Genomic DNA, 15,612 nt, shown 5'->3' on the forward strand with positions numbered 1-15,612 from the left:
TAAAATCGATCTACAAAGTGTCTGCGAAAGTTTCTTAACTATTTCGTAGAACTTTTTATCTGTTAAAGACGAATCTTCTAAAACAATTGGTAGTATCTGTGGAAACTTAAAGCGAATCCTTTTTGGAAAACGCTGTTCATAGCGACTTAAACGTCTTAATCGCTGATTTGAATTTTGGTTCTCAATACTAACTTTGATTATCTTCTGTGAATAGATTCAACTATGAGTAACGGTGATGTCGACATGACTACCAATGGAAGCTCGGGTGAAGTCAGGATGCCAGCGTCAGTAACCGCAGGACTTCAGCCCGACAAGTTCGATGGTTCGAACTTCAAGCAGTGGCAAGAAAGGATGCACTTCTTTCTTTCGTCAATGCAGCTGAGCAAGTACCTCACAGAGGATCCCTCAACAGTGCCAGAAGGAAACAAAGATGCTACGATTCTGGCTACCGTTGAAGCATGAAAGCACTCAGACTTCCTATGCAAAGGGCACATCAAGAATCGCATGGTGGACCAGCTGTTTGATGTGTACAGTGAGGTCAAAACTTCCAAAGAACTCTGGGATGCTTTGGAAAAGAAGTACAAGTCGTACAATGTCGGCTCTGGGAAATTCGCTACAGCGAAACTCCTCAAGTTTGAGATGGTGGATTCTCGTCCCATCATGCCACAAGTGCACGAGCTGGAACTAATCTTTCAAGAGATTAGGACTGAAGGAATGAAGCTATGTGAGACATTCACGGTGAACTGCTTCATTGAGAAGTTACCTCCAAGTTGGGCAGACTTCTAGAACTATCTTGATTACAAGCAAAAGGCCTTGTCTCTGGCAAATCTGATCTCCAGATTGCAGAATGAGTCACTAAAACGTGACAGAGTTGGAAAAGAAGATTTTCAGATCATGATCCATGTTGCAAACGTGGCTGAGTACAGGAAAAAGGGCAAAGGCAAACCATCCAACAAGGCTGTGCTTTACAAGTTTCCTCCACGAAACAACACTAGCTTCAAGAAGCAAGGTCAAGCACACATGAAGAACAAGTTCAATGGGAAGTGCAACTACTGCAACAAGCTTGGACATAAGTCTTCAGAGTGTCGTCGAAAGGCTAAGTCTGAGAACAACCAAGCTCACTTGACTGAAGCAGACCTGTGTGCAATGGCTACAGAGACTAAGTTGGTGGAAGAGAACCCCAAGGCGTGGTGGTATGACACAGGTGCTACCACACACATCTGTATTGACAGAGAGATGTTCAGTACCTATCAGAAGTGCAAGACTGATGATCAACTAAAGATGGGAAACATCTCACAATCCAAGATTGAAGGTACTGGAAAAGTTGTGTTGAAGATGACTTCAGGCATGGAGGTTACTCTGAACAACGTGAAGCATGTTCCAGACATGAGGAAGAACCTGATCTCTGGTACTCTAATGAGCAAGCATGGTTTTGCAATCAACTTTGAGTCTGACCAGCTGATACTTAGGAAGAATGGTGTTTTCATATGAAAAGGTTATGTTAAGTCAGGATTGATCAAAATGTATATAATGACAATCCTGAAGAAAAACAAAGTTGTACCTGATTCTAAAGATTTAATTAATAAAAACCTAGTTGCTTATGTGGTCGAGTCTTCTAATATTTGCCATGAACGTTTAGGACATGTTAATTACAAGTTCAAAGACTGATGAATTTGAACATGATTCCAAAGTGCAAAATTAGCAAAGACAAATGTGAAATTTGTGTCCAAGCAAAGCTCACAAAAACACTATCACCTTATGTTGAAAGAACTACCGAACCTCTTGGATTAATCCACACTGATCTGTGCGATTTAAAATATCTACCATCAAGAGGTGGTAAAAAGTATTTTGTAACTTTCATTGATGATTGTACAAGGTACTGCTATGTATACCTGCTGCGTAGTAAAAATGAAGTCTTGGACAAATTCAAAGAGTACAAACTCGAAGTTGAAAAGCAACTGGCAAAGACCATCAAAATAGTCAGAAGTGATAGGGGTGGAGAATATGATGGAACTTTCAATGAGTTTTGCCAGATAAACGGAATTATCCATCAAACTACAGCCCCCTATTCACCTGAATCCAATGGAGTTGCGGAAGAAAGAACCGAACTCTGAAAGAGATGATGAATGCAATGTTGCAGGAATCTGGGACACCCCAGACTCTGTGGGGGGGAAGCACTGCTCACCACAAATTATATCCTCAACAAAATACCTCATAAGGTAACTGGCAAAACACCGTATGAACTTTGGAAAGGTAATGTACCTTCGTACAAATACCTGAGAGTGTGGGGGTGCTTAGCAAAAATTGCAGTGTCACCTCCAAAGAAGGTCACAATTGGACCTAAGACTGTGGACTATATCTTTATCGGATATGCTCACAATAGTAGTGCTTATCGATTTCTGGTACATAAGTCAGATGTATCAGATGTCCAAGTGAATACTATCATGGAATCAAGGAATGCTTCTTTCTTTGAACACATATTTCCATATAGGGATAAGCAAACTACTAAACGCACTCGTGAAGAAAGAGATGTGACTACTTCTGTAAATGAGATGGAAGTAGAATAGGTTGAAGATGAACCTAGACGAAGCAAAAGAGCTCGTAAGGAAAAATCTTTTGGTGAAGATTTCATGATGGTCTTTCTTGTCGAGAATGAACCGAGATCTTACACAGAAGCTCCTTATTGGAAGGATGCTGTCAATAGTGAGATGAATTCTATAATGCAGAATCATACCTATGAGATATATGACTTACCTCAAGGGTTCAAAGCACTAGCTAGGGTGTAAATGGATCTTCAAGACCAAGCTGAAAGCTGATGGTTCTATAGATAAGTACAAGGCACGCATGGTGGTGCAAGGATTCAGACAAAAAGAATGTCTAGATTTCTTTGACACCTATTCTCTAGTTACGAGAATAACTTCGATCAGAATATTGATTGGTGTAGCAGCCTTGCGAGGCTTGGAAATCCATCAGATGGATGTTAAAACTGTCTTTCTAAATGGTGATTTAGAAGAAGAAATATACATGAAACAACCCGAAGGTTTCGAGGTTAAGGGTCCAGAGCACAAAGTGTGTAGACTCGTGAAATCATTGTATGGACTGAAACAAACTCCAAAACAATGGCACGAAAAGTTTGACAATGTGATGATGTCAAATGGTTTCAGCATTAACGAATGTGATAAATGCATCTACTACAAATGTACTCCAAACGGATACATCTTACTATGTCTGTATGTAGATGACATGCTGATTATTGGCAGTAACAAAGATATCATTCAACAAACCAAGAACATGCTCAATGGAAAATTTGACATAAAAGACATGGGACTTGCAGATGTCATTCTTGGGATTAAGATCATTCGAACTTCAGATGGAATTACTCTGTCTCAAGATCACTATGCTGAAAAGATCCTAGAGAGATTTAAGACCTACTCGAATGGAACCGCAAAAACTCCAATGGATATGCAAGCTCACCTAACCAAGAACACAGGTGAACCAGTTTCACAGGTGGAGTATGCACGGGTAATTGGAAGTCTGATGTACTTGACCAATTGTACAAGACCCGATCTAGCGCATGCGGTAAACGTGTTAAGTCGATACACAAGTAATCCAGGTCATGCTCATTGGAAAGCAATAACTAGAGTGTTGAACTATTTGCGACACACTAAGAGTTATGGGCTACACTTTGGTAAAGAACCAGCAGTGTTAGAAGGGTATAGTGATGCCAATTGGATTTCAGATTCTAGAAATTCCAAATCCACAAGTGGATATGTCTTTACACTCGCTGGAGCAGAAGTATCCTGTAAATCTTCCAAACAGACACTCCTGGCCCAATCAACCATGGAGTCAGAGTTCATAGCTTTAGACAAAGCAGCCGAAGAAGCAGAGTGGCTTCGGAACTTCCTGGAAGATATCCCGAAGTGGGAAAAACCAGTGCCAGCATTACATATACACTGTGATAGTTAGTCGGCTATTTCTCGGGCACTGAATAGTCTGTATAATGGCAAGTCTCATCACATACGAAGACGACATAAGACCATTAGGCATCTGATCTCAAGTGGTGTACTCACGGTTGATTACATTAAGTCAGCAGAAAATTTAGCGGATCCGTTCACCAAAAGCTTGCCGCGAGATCAAATCATTAAATCATCTAAGGGAATGGGGCTTATTGCCTATCACGAAAGAGGATGTTTGATGGAAACCCCACCTACGCGATTGGAGATCCCAAGAGGTTGGTTCAAAGGGACAACTAAATCAAGCAGAATCTGAGAAAAGCACTGTCAATTTCCATGATGATAAACAGTGCTTCCTGTAATTATGTAAAGTTAAGCTTTATGGTTTTTAATGAGATAAGACCATAGCCTTCATATACATGTATATAGAGTATAACAGGATACTTTCTGTGTATGTGACAGGTACTTGGCAATCACCTAGTGAATGTGAAATGAAGCCGTTGCTAGGAGAAAGAAGACAAGGCTATACTCTCCAAGTTCACTCATGATAAACCAGGCACGTTCAAGGCCACAATGAACACAATAGAGAACTGAATGCTACGAGAAGACGAAGATGAGTTGTATCTGTTGATTTGGTTTACACCAAAATCCGGGTGGTTCAAGACATCATGTTCACTTCCTGGAGAGTAAATCCGACAGATATTAACAATGAGTAGTTCAAGGCTGAAAAACGCTACTTCCTCAGACACAGTTAGTTTTCGCTTATACTCTCGAAAAGTCCGTCTGTCGAGTCTGTAGTCTAGTTTGAGTCTAGTCTACATAGTCTATCGAGTCTGCATATGTATAGAGTCATTTCTATTCATGTGGGGGATTGTTGTAACCCAATATTAATAAGCATTTGGACTTGTAATATTGAGTTTGTTTGGGAATAAGAAATGAAGTTTAATAAGCAAATGGGCCTTATAAATTCATTTGAGATTTGGGTTTGAGCCTATGTAAATGAAATGTTCCTATTGGCTATAACTAAAAGTGGAAGTTTAGTGGAAGTGTATTTGTCCCACATTGCTCACCAAGGAGAAAAATCTCTTTCATATATATGGTCTTCTCACAATAAGGGTCAACAGCATTGTGAAAATAAAAGGACATTATGCAAAAATACCTATGTGCGCCGCCGCCGCCGGTGCCGGGCTCGGGCTCGTGTTCGTTGCTCGTTGCTCGTTGCTCGTTGCTTGTTGCTCGTTGCATTTTTTAGTTGGCTCTTAGGGCTCTTAGGGCTCTTAGGGCTCTTGGGCTCTTGGGCTCTTGGGCTCTATATAGTTGGGTGTTGGTCGTGGGCTTCTTAGTTTCTGCGAAATAATTTTTGCATATTGAAAGGATAAATCTTAGGAAATAAAAGATTGCGTCCAGATAATAACGGAAGATTTCTGAATCCTTTTACTTGCGGAAAAGGAGAATATTTCATGAATATTCCTTTTTGCCAAAGCTTATTCCTTGCGGATCAAGCTGAACCTTCCAGTATAAATAGACGCCCTCTTTTCTCATTCTATATCATCGAATTCTCGAATACATCAAACACACAGCAAATAATTCTTTCCAGCAAATCCCTCTCGTCTTAATATCGTAAGTGTCTCGAGAGCTATAGCATAGTATAATTTCAGTTCGCAGATTCTACGGGTGTTGCGTAATAGTCTCATCACGGTTGTATCCTGGGATTCAAAAATCGCACCATACGGTCACACAGTACCGGCGATTTATTGAGTTAAGGAAAGAGATCATATCTCGACTCCGTGTTTTCGTCTGTTTTCAATCGGTTTTCTAACTCTTGTTTTAATCTCTTACCTTAACATAACGTTTATAATATTGATATTTTCTATTCGTGATTTTAATCAGATTTTCACGGTCCTACATATTTTAGATATCTAAATAACCTTTTTTTAATCTAATTTATATCTATTACTTGATCCTATATTCAAAATGAACATACCATGCTTAACCAACGAGACCAAGATGAAGTTGTTGATGGTGTCAGTCCGATCAACGAAACATATGTTGGCTTTTTTTCGTTTTTTCCTTTTTTTATCATCTTTTATATAAATATGGACAAAAATTCTTTGAACACTTCCAATTTATGCTACATTTTGGAGTTTAAGGTGTTTTGTACTAGTTTTGAAACTTCATCTCAATTTTGCACTAGTATTAAGACTCCCTCTATGTTAAAAACTTAAATTTGATAACACCTCTATATAGTATATGATTGAATATAAACAGTTCTTATTTGTGCTAAATTTGTTATATATATATATACATATATATATATATATAAGCCTTGTTCTTGTCAATATTATGCGACAAAGACAATAAGAGAGCAATTGCAAACCTACGTTAGCTGGGGCGAGCTACAAAATCAAGACGAAGAAGTAAAAAGAAATTTGATTTCAGCGAAATGATGAAGACTGCGTATACAGGAAATGTGTCCTTGAAAATACTAGCATCTACACATTCATTGGTAGATCTGAAATTCATCATCCTGTTTTGTTTGCTCATTGTCATTTTACTTTGTCGCTTTCTCTATTTGAAAAGTGGTTAAACAATTTAGCTAATGATATATTGAGTATTTGTATTCTACGACAACGAAAACCTGGTTTCTAAAAAAAAACTGATATATGCACTTCATTTTCCAAAGAGGAAGAGTGAACTTTTTTTTTTTTCAGGAAGAGTGAATTTTGACCATTATAAACCAATATTTTAGGCGTAGATTCAATAGACAATAAAATCTACTAATTAAAATCGGAACACTTACAATCAAGCTGAAAAGATGAGAAATGCTAAATGTAATTATACACAATTTGGGAACGTATTTTTAAATGATTAACATAATCAATCTTTGACTGCACAAACAAGTGACCCCATCGCGATAAACCAAAACTCACAATCGTATTGACAAAACGGTGGTTACCAATTTTATTCTCGTCTAATCTCTCTTTCGGTCTCAAGCATAAGTCTAACTAAAGCGTGACTAGAATGTCTAATTCATCGCAAAGTTATGGGTCCTACGTGAAATGCAAATAGGAGATGATGTGGCGATCGGATCTGATGGTGTATGGGTCCAAGAGCATAGGCATTTGCCCGTGGGCAGACATTAAAGCTGTCATCAGTAAGACTATACTTTTACTAAGTCGCGGCACATTCTCACTGGTCAGGCTTGAATATCTTGTCAGTTCTGAGTATGAAGTAGTGCACTGTATCTCATTACATATCACCCAAACTCGGTAATAAGACACAATGCAAAACAGTAATGACTAATCAATGATTCTCTGTTTTTTTCTCTCTTTTTTTTTGCTAAACTGTTTTTTTTTTTTCTTCCCTTACAAATCATGACTTGTTATTTTTCCTGAAATGCCTTTTTATCTCCAGCCAATGATATATACACTTACTTTTCTAAGAAAAATAAATGAAAATCTTAAACTATTGATTGTTAGTGTGTAATGAAAACAGTCGCATTTAATAGTTTTGTTGAATTTAAGTTGGTAGGTCCAAACAAACACATGTGCTTGTAAAGGTTCAAAAATAGGGGCAATATATATATGATAAAAAGTTTGATATGATTGATACTGAATTTCCTTTCATATTCGTAAATGCCAAATCATTTTCTATTCACAAATTAGAAATTTTATCTGATTTTTTAAACCCCAAAAGAAAAACTATCTGATATTTTTAAATTGAATTACGGAAATGGGTTTTCGATATCACTTAGAATTTGATATCTGCTTTGCGCCTGAGTACGTGTTACTGTGTTAGGTACTATATATATTAAAAGTTTTGGATCGTTTTTTATTACATCCAATGATTAAGTACTCTTCTCATATTTATTACTTCGCAAGAAATATTATTATCCTTGTTGTATCATAACAACAAGGAAGACTTGGAAGAGAGTTAGCGGAGAAAACGAAAGTTCCCTAACAATTACTCTATATGCCTTTACAAACTATGGTCATACTTTTCTCTCCTTACTTTATATCATACACTAACATCAAAGAAGATGATCTAACTATTATCTAAACCCATATTCGACAAAAACCTCGGAGACATCAGGATATGTCGTCATTCATGAATGCTTTGAAACCGTTATATCTCCAGCTCATGAACTCCTCTCACATCGCATATAGCCACAAAAGATCCGACTCTTTTTCTTCAAATCAAACTGTTGTAGTACAATATATAGATATAAATTGTGTGCACAAGATGCTGTCTAGTACTGATGTGTATATGTAGAGGAGCCGCAAGTATTTAGTCATCCCAACAAATGAGCATGACCACACATCTTCTGATGATGTAAAGCCTTCCCTTTTGCTCTTTCAAATATCCTCCAAGCTTTTTGCTGCATGGAGTCTTCTTCTTGGTGTCTTTCATGATTACAAACTGTAGAGAGAGAGAGAGAGAGAGAGAGAGAGAGAGACAGAGAGAGAGAGAGAGAGAGAGAGAGAGAGAGAGAGAGAGAGAGAGAGAGAGAGAGAGAGAGAAGAGTTTATGTGTGAGTGAGAGGGAGAGAAATAGATTCCTTAGCACAAAAAGATGTTGTGTAAAGAGAGTAAGACTTAACTTATATATACTCACATATATATTACATACATGTATACGTAGGAAATTTCTATACATCATACCCATTATAGATGATTATTTAAATTAAAAAAAAACAAGTAACAAGGAAACTGTAACCCATACTTTCTCTTATCATGCATGATGCATTATATAGTCTTTTGTATATTAAGAAAAAGGGGCACTTGAGATTTATATTCGAAACTAATAGTCTCTCTCTACCTCTCTCTTAATTAAGGATATGCCATGTCAACATTTCTAAGAAGTAGCAAGATTACAAAGGAATCTAAGCAACCCCACGCGCATTATGTTTTTTCTCTCTTGTATGATACTTTGGAAGCTGTCCTTGTCATCGTGTGTTGGATCGATTATCATTGACATCTCTAACCCTTCGTCTAACCAATTAACCCAAGATCTGAATGATCTGGTTATTAAAATAACAACGGTTTGATTCATTAAGATGATTTTCTTGAAAAAAAAGAAAAATTTACATATAGTGAGACATTAACATGTTTTCAGCAATCTATGTAATTATGAGTCCGATTGGTGATATAAAGCGGTAAGACTCTTTTAGCAGAGCGTAAAAGTCTTTTAGCAGGAAAATAAATAAGTAAATGATAACGCAATAATTATAAAAAGTAAGGAATAGCGATAAAGAGATATAAAATAACGTTGCTATTTTTTTATCTCGTTGGTAACCATCAAAGCGGTATACTAGTCCTTAATGCTTTAATAAGTGATCACCAATCAACCCGATTATTGCTGTCAGCAGCGGTAAATCTGGAACTTTATATTTCTATATTCATCAACAACATATGACTTTAAATACATCGAAACCTAAATACAAATTAATATAAGCGATGTTGCATTTGTATTAGTTTTTAAAATACATTGAAAAGGTAAGAAAACTTTCACATATATTATATATATATACAAATCAAGTGACACAAGTGTTAACATAATTTACGTACAGTTATGACATCAACACAAAACTAATACCAATGCTAACGTCGGTTATATTAATTAATACAAAGATGTAGCATCACTATTTTTGCAAGCAATATAATATTTTTTTTTGGTTTTAGGAATATAAGTTAATATCAATTACAATGATCGATCAAAATATTTGCATCAATCGGTTAAATTGTCAAAAATATCTGTATCATCATATTTAGAGTCTGTTGTGTAATTGATGTAAAACTCAATTAGATTGATACTAAAAAACAAAGTAAGTGACTTTTACTATGAAAACAACTCATTTTTGTGAGTTGGACTCTTAAGAGGTCAATTTAGTGTTGGAAAAATTATCCAATACTTTTGATCATATTTGATGTCTTTTGAGATGTCTCCATTTCAAAATGTCAAAAATTTCATATTCGAATACGGAGTATAGCTTATCCAAATTGGTGAACATATGAAATTTGTTTAAATGGATACCTATATCTAACCCAAACTAATTGTTTCACAAATTTTCTAAATTATATTGGATAAGTTATCCACATTGTTTGTAGTTCTTATGATATTTTCTTTAATTAGACATCTTACGAACATTCAATTTTTAATACGTACGTTTCTATAAAAGAGTTCGAGTTATGCCGATATTCAGATTTTGTTTTAACAAATATTCAAAAGACATCCAGGATATTCCGTTAATGCAAATACAGAGTGAATTAATTACTCGTTCAGTATAAGATTATATTTGGAAATAGATTATCTACGATGCACGTTCAATATAATTACGTTTAATAATATTTGGAAATAGATTATCTACGATGCACGTGATTAGTTGCACACGTAGCCCGACGGGCCAAGAAGATTTCCATTCTCAAATTGATTATCTTTGACTATAAACCTCTTCACATTGCTGATTAGTGTACTTTTCTTAATTTAAAAAGTTAACACATTCTACGTTCTCTTGTCATTTTCAACTCACTAACCCGTCCGCCGGCCGTTGCTGATTGAGAATGCTAGATATTTCAAGTCAACTCATTACTATATGTTATTTCTGAACAATACAATTATTGGTTTAAGTTCCTTTGTAATTTTGCTCCATAATTATAATTTTTTTAAACTAATACAGTTTTAGGTTTGTACTTATTAGTCGTAATTGAATTAACTCTAAAACTATACAACATGTACTAATGTGAATGACAAGATTAACAAGATATCTTGAAAATTAGTTAAAGTACAAGAAAATATACTTCTTGAAAATTATGAAAACTAAGTTGAGATAGAACATTCTGTTGGTGTTATGACAATTTGTTATGGAAAAAATGTACTGTCTTATAAAACATTCCATTAAGATAATAATGTTCTATGAAAGTAAGATATATTTACTATATCAAAATTTATTATTTGGAAAAATGAAAAAGAGAACAACTATCTAAACTTTATCACAATATATACTGAAAACAAATGACGTTTTTGATAAAAGAAATAGGCAAAATAATTTAGGACAACATTCTTGAAGGTCTTTTTCTTTTTGCGTAATCGAATTTTAAATTATAAGAGCAGTACAATTAATTAAAAAATAATATTTGGATTGTAACCATGTTATGTGGGGGACGTAAAAGCCCCAATGATATGATAAAATGGAGACAATATCATTTAACTCTATCTTTAACTTATCGCATTGCCTCAAATCCTTGGATGCAGACAAAGGTATCCGAAGCCTTCTTGTATATTTACTTGTTTATCTTATTGTAGGGTCTGTAGATTATTCAAAGGGTTAAAATCAAAATAAGAATTAAATTAAATTAGTTAGAACAGATTTTTTTTTATGACTAACAAAAAAAAGTGTTACAAAGAGGCAAAGACAATCCCATATAACATGTACTGTACGGATGAATTCCGGTCGACATGTGATAATCCCGTGAAGGGCATGCTCTTTGCCTCTTCTAAGGTGGACAATGGACTTTACAATATTTTTGTTTGTAATTATTAGTATAATATTATAAATAATTGAGGCGTACCGAGTTGTTGGGGGTCTAATTATTTGTGATACATGTTCTTCGATCCTTATTATATCGGTTAATTGAAAGTATATATTTTTTCAGACAAATAATATTTTCTTAAGTTAATGAGATTACTTATTGATATGGTTATCATTCAGAGCCCATCTTGACGGGTATTGAAATTCTGAGATTTGGTTTGATAAGCTGTTTTCCTATAAAAATTATGTTTTAAAAATTTTAAAAACATTTTTTTTTCTGAAGTAATAAGACTAATATTTTTATAAAATTAGAAAATTTAAATTTAAAAATGAAAACAGACACAACAACTGACAAACTAGTATGAAGTACTCGAATCTATCCACATGATATTGTTTATATAAATTTGATATGTTGGTTTGAGTTTCCTAAATGTTCTAGGGAATATAGTGTTGACAAAAAAATGATTAGATCAACAATTTTTTATTTTTAACTTGATCCTTGATACAAAATATGGAAATGTGTTCAATACTACAAACATCACAAAAGCGAATGCATAGACATCATCGTCACCATCCAAAGCATGAAGGAGTGACATGACAAATGCTTATGCAATTTCTGCAATTGACATAATTAAAAAGAACCGTATTTTGAATCCTAACAGAAAGTTTTTTTTTCATTTTTTCCTCAGTTTTCACTAAAATCGAGATGGTTTAGTTTTCACTAGATGGGGCAAGCAGATCATTCCCTCATGTCCACCAACTTATTGTAGATGGACCTTGGAGTTTAGGATGTTGTTGACAATAACATTATGTTTTTCTGTCAAAAAATGTAAAAATTTATTTTTCCAACAAAAATATAAAATTTTGTTTTCCGCTAAAATGTAAAATACTGTTTTCCAATCAAAAAATTAAAATACAATTGGATCATCTCTCTATTTTAATATAAATAAATTTAATAATCTATACCAGAATCAAATTATATTGTTGACGATAGATATGAAATGATCTAGACTAAGAGTTGCAACATACTCAACCAATCCTTTCACCAGTGTAGCATTAAAGTGGAAGACATCATCACCCTATTTTGACACACCAAGAGTGATCAAAACAACATTAACATCTTTTAGGTCAATGGTGTAAGAAAATTGTGCTGTATTTTTCTAAAACCATGGAAAAACATCAATAACAAATTCTTCCATTGGTGTTGGACCAACAGTCTCTTATTCATCATCGATCTAGAGCTATATACTTACCACATTTGTAAGCCCGAGTTGTGTAAGTTCCTAGGTTTAGAGGTTTCAAACCAACAATCTGTGAACCAGATTTTTCCTCTTTGGGCAATGTTGTTTGAGTTTTTGCAGCACAAACATATGGATTCAAGATCAGTTCTGCATAAAAAGTAATTGTTCTTGGTGCTAGCATGAGGATATGTCATGTTTTGTCTTTGATCAATGGAGACATGCACAGAAATTATTGCTAGATTTAAATGCTTTCATTGTCAATTGATATGTTATAGTGACCATTTGAGTGAGGCTTTTAGAAACATATAAGCTTTTTTGTTAAAATATTTTCATTTTAATACATGAATTAGTTTTCAAATTAATAAAAAATCATATTATTAATCACATATTTTTTATCAAATGAATACAAGCTAAACATCTAGCACGTGTAAAAATCAAATTTAATATAAAATATAGGAATTCAAAAAACTTTAAATGTACTTTATTTAAAGCTACATTTCTAGAATTACTTAGTTAGTTTGTTGACTAATAAATTTTTGTGAGAAATGAATAAACATTAAAATGAATTACAAGAGCAATATGTAGTCTTTTTCCAAAAGACTTTCAGTTTTTATTTTTGGTCAACACTCAATTTTATATAATCCCAGACTATTGTGACTAAAATAAAAAACTGATGTAGAACAGAGATAATACGATGTACTAATTATTCAACGTACGAAAAAAGAGTTTTGTTCAGAATGGAAAAAAAAAAGAGGTTTGTTCATAAGAAGAAGTTCAAAAAAAGAAAAAAAAAAGAGGTTTATTCATAAGTTGACTAAAAGAAATTTTGTTTCAAAAGGAAACCGGTTTTGGTTAAGTGGCAAATCAATGTACCCATGATGGGCATTGAATTCATAAATCGGTTTATTAATTTGTTCTTCTTCTTCCTCTTCACCCCGGCCGGCTGCTACGAGGTGAAATTTATCGATTTGTGGAACTGTGAAGCGATTGATAGGTGGTTGTTCCAATCGAAACAACTAATTTACAGTTTTGATCAATTGGGTTTTCGATTGACTGGCCTTATTATTCTTACTGGTTGAATTTCAATCCCCTCTGCTACAGACACTATCTGATCTACATACATACATGAGTTTTAAGAGATTCACTTGTGTCTTCTTTAATCCCATTCTGATTCCTTCTTTATATGTGCAGACTAATTGTAGTTTGGTGAAATTCTGAGATGGCTCCGGTTGGTCCTCGATCCGGTGATGCGATCTTCTCCAGCATCGATCGCGTGGTAAAGTTCAGATTTTCAAACAACCTTGTTTCTATGTATGCTTCATTTGGTGTCGGATCTGTTAGTAATACTATGTTAGGATTGTGAAAGAAGTGAACTTTGAAGCCGATTCGGAATCTTTGCTTCGATTTTGTTTTGATTTCGTTGGAATCTGATTCATTTTCTGTAGAATGCGGAGTTGTTCACGTTGACATATGGTGCAATTGTGCGTCAATTGCTTACTGATCTTGAAGAAGTTGAGGAAGTCAACAAGCAGCTTGATCAAATGTATTCTTCTTCTTCTACTACTACTACTACGCTTTCTATTAGCTCTCTTCCATGGTTTGGTCTTGTTTCATGTTAGTAAATTTTTCATTCTTGTGTTTGAAGTTCTTATGCATTATGTCTCTCTAGCTCCTTTGTTCATATGGTAATAAAGCTTTATACTTTCAGGAACATACACTGATGAGTGTTTGATTGTTTTCTACTATCAACCTCTTATCCAAAGGTTTGTGTTTATTCTGCAGGGGATACAACATTGGAATCCGACTTATCGATGAGTTTCTAGCCAAATCTGGTGTTTCCAGATGCGTTGATTTCAGGGAAACTGCGGAAATGATTGCCAAGGTTTGCCATTTCCATTTGTTTAGTATCACCATTTTACACTGCACGTCATATGAATGTTCATTCTCCTCGGAACTTTTAATAAACCTTATAGAGTTTCCGGTTTCTCCTTTTGGTTTTATCACACTGAGATTACCAAAGAAGAGTTTTTGGTTTCTCCTTTGGTTTTGTCACGATTGAGAAGTAGTAACAGGCTTTTTTGCGTTATTACATAGGTGGGTTTCAAGATGTTCTTGGGGGTCACAGCATCAGTGTCAAGCTGGGACGCGGATGGGACTTGCTGCAGTATAATCTTGGAGGATAACCCGCTCGTTGATTTCGTGGAACTTCCCGATACTTGCCAAGGTCTTTACTACTGCAATGTCTTAAGTGGAGTCATAAGAGGCGCTTTGGAAATGGTTAGTCTCCTTTTTCTCCCCGTTTCTTTGATTACATAGTTTGCGTTTTCAAGCTTCTCATACAAACAATTAAGAAACTTCTCTTACTACTCCATTATCAAGTGCAGAACTTGGTTTGGGCTTAGTGTTTTTGTTAGAGACTTTTGTTAAGATGTTAGAAACAGAAACAGTGAGTAATACTCCCAATGATAACGAAGTTTTCTCCCTCGGCCCCTAATCTGAAAGAATACGTATCAGTTTATCTTATTGTTTTTGTTGTTCTGAACAATGTTAGGTCTCAATGAAGACAGAAGTGACATGGACACGTGATGTTCTTCGAGGAGATGATGCTTATGAGTTGCAGGTGAAGTTACTGAAGCAAGTCGCTGAGGAGTATCCTTACAAGGATGATGAATAGAATGTCTCTCTCTTATCTTCGCTCTTACACAAAGAGAAACTATTTACTATTCGTAGTCTCTTTTGTCTCTCTGCTTTCTTAGCTTGTTTTTTTTTCTTCTTCTTTTCCCGGAAATACAAACCATAAGCTTTTAATACTGCTTTATGTTTGGGACAAACCATTAATCTATTTCTTAATGTTCTTATGGGTTAATGTAAGAAGAGTTTAAGCCTAACA

General features: G+C 34.9%; 2 protein-coding genes across 3 annotated transcripts; one reads left to right on the forward strand and one right to left on the reverse strand.

Moving 5' to 3' along the window:
- Positions 1–7,874: 7,874 nt before the first annotated feature.
- On the reverse strand, positions 7,875–8,418 carry LOC112086677. The gene has a single exon (XM_024155661.1). The coding sequence runs from the start codon at positions 8,361–8,363 to the stop codon at positions 8,241–8,243; it is 123 nt and encodes a 40-aa protein (XP_024011429.1). The 5' UTR covers positions 8,364–8,418; the 3' UTR covers positions 7,875–8,240.
- A 5,166-nt stretch (positions 8,419–13,584) lies between these two features.
- On the forward strand, positions 13,585–15,593 carry LOC18008986 (trafficking protein particle complex subunit 3). 2 transcript variants are annotated; one of them, XM_006391445.2, is made up of 6 exons: positions 13,585–13,716; positions 13,914–13,998; positions 14,168–14,265; positions 14,505–14,604; positions 14,817–14,999; positions 15,274–15,593. In XM_006391445.2, exons 2-6 carry the CDS (start codon positions 13,942–13,944, stop codon positions 15,394–15,396), a joined length of 561 nt encoding a protein of 186 aa, XP_006391507.1. In that variant the 5' UTR covers positions 13,585–13,716; positions 13,914–13,941; the 3' UTR covers positions 15,397–15,593. The 2 variants fall into 2 exon arrangements, with proteins under 2 accessions (XP_006391507.1, XP_024007460.1); XM_024151692.1 differs by having other exon boundaries at positions 13,642–13,675.
- Positions 15,594–15,612: the final 19 nt, after the last annotated feature.

This window comes from Eutrema salsugineum, unplaced genomic scaffold (assembly GCF_000478725.1).
Source record: "Eutrema salsugineum unplaced genomic scaffold, Eutsalg1_0 scaffold_9, whole genome shotgun sequence".
NCBI lineage: Eukaryota > Viridiplantae > Streptophyta > Magnoliopsida > Brassicales > Brassicaceae > Eutrema > Eutrema salsugineum.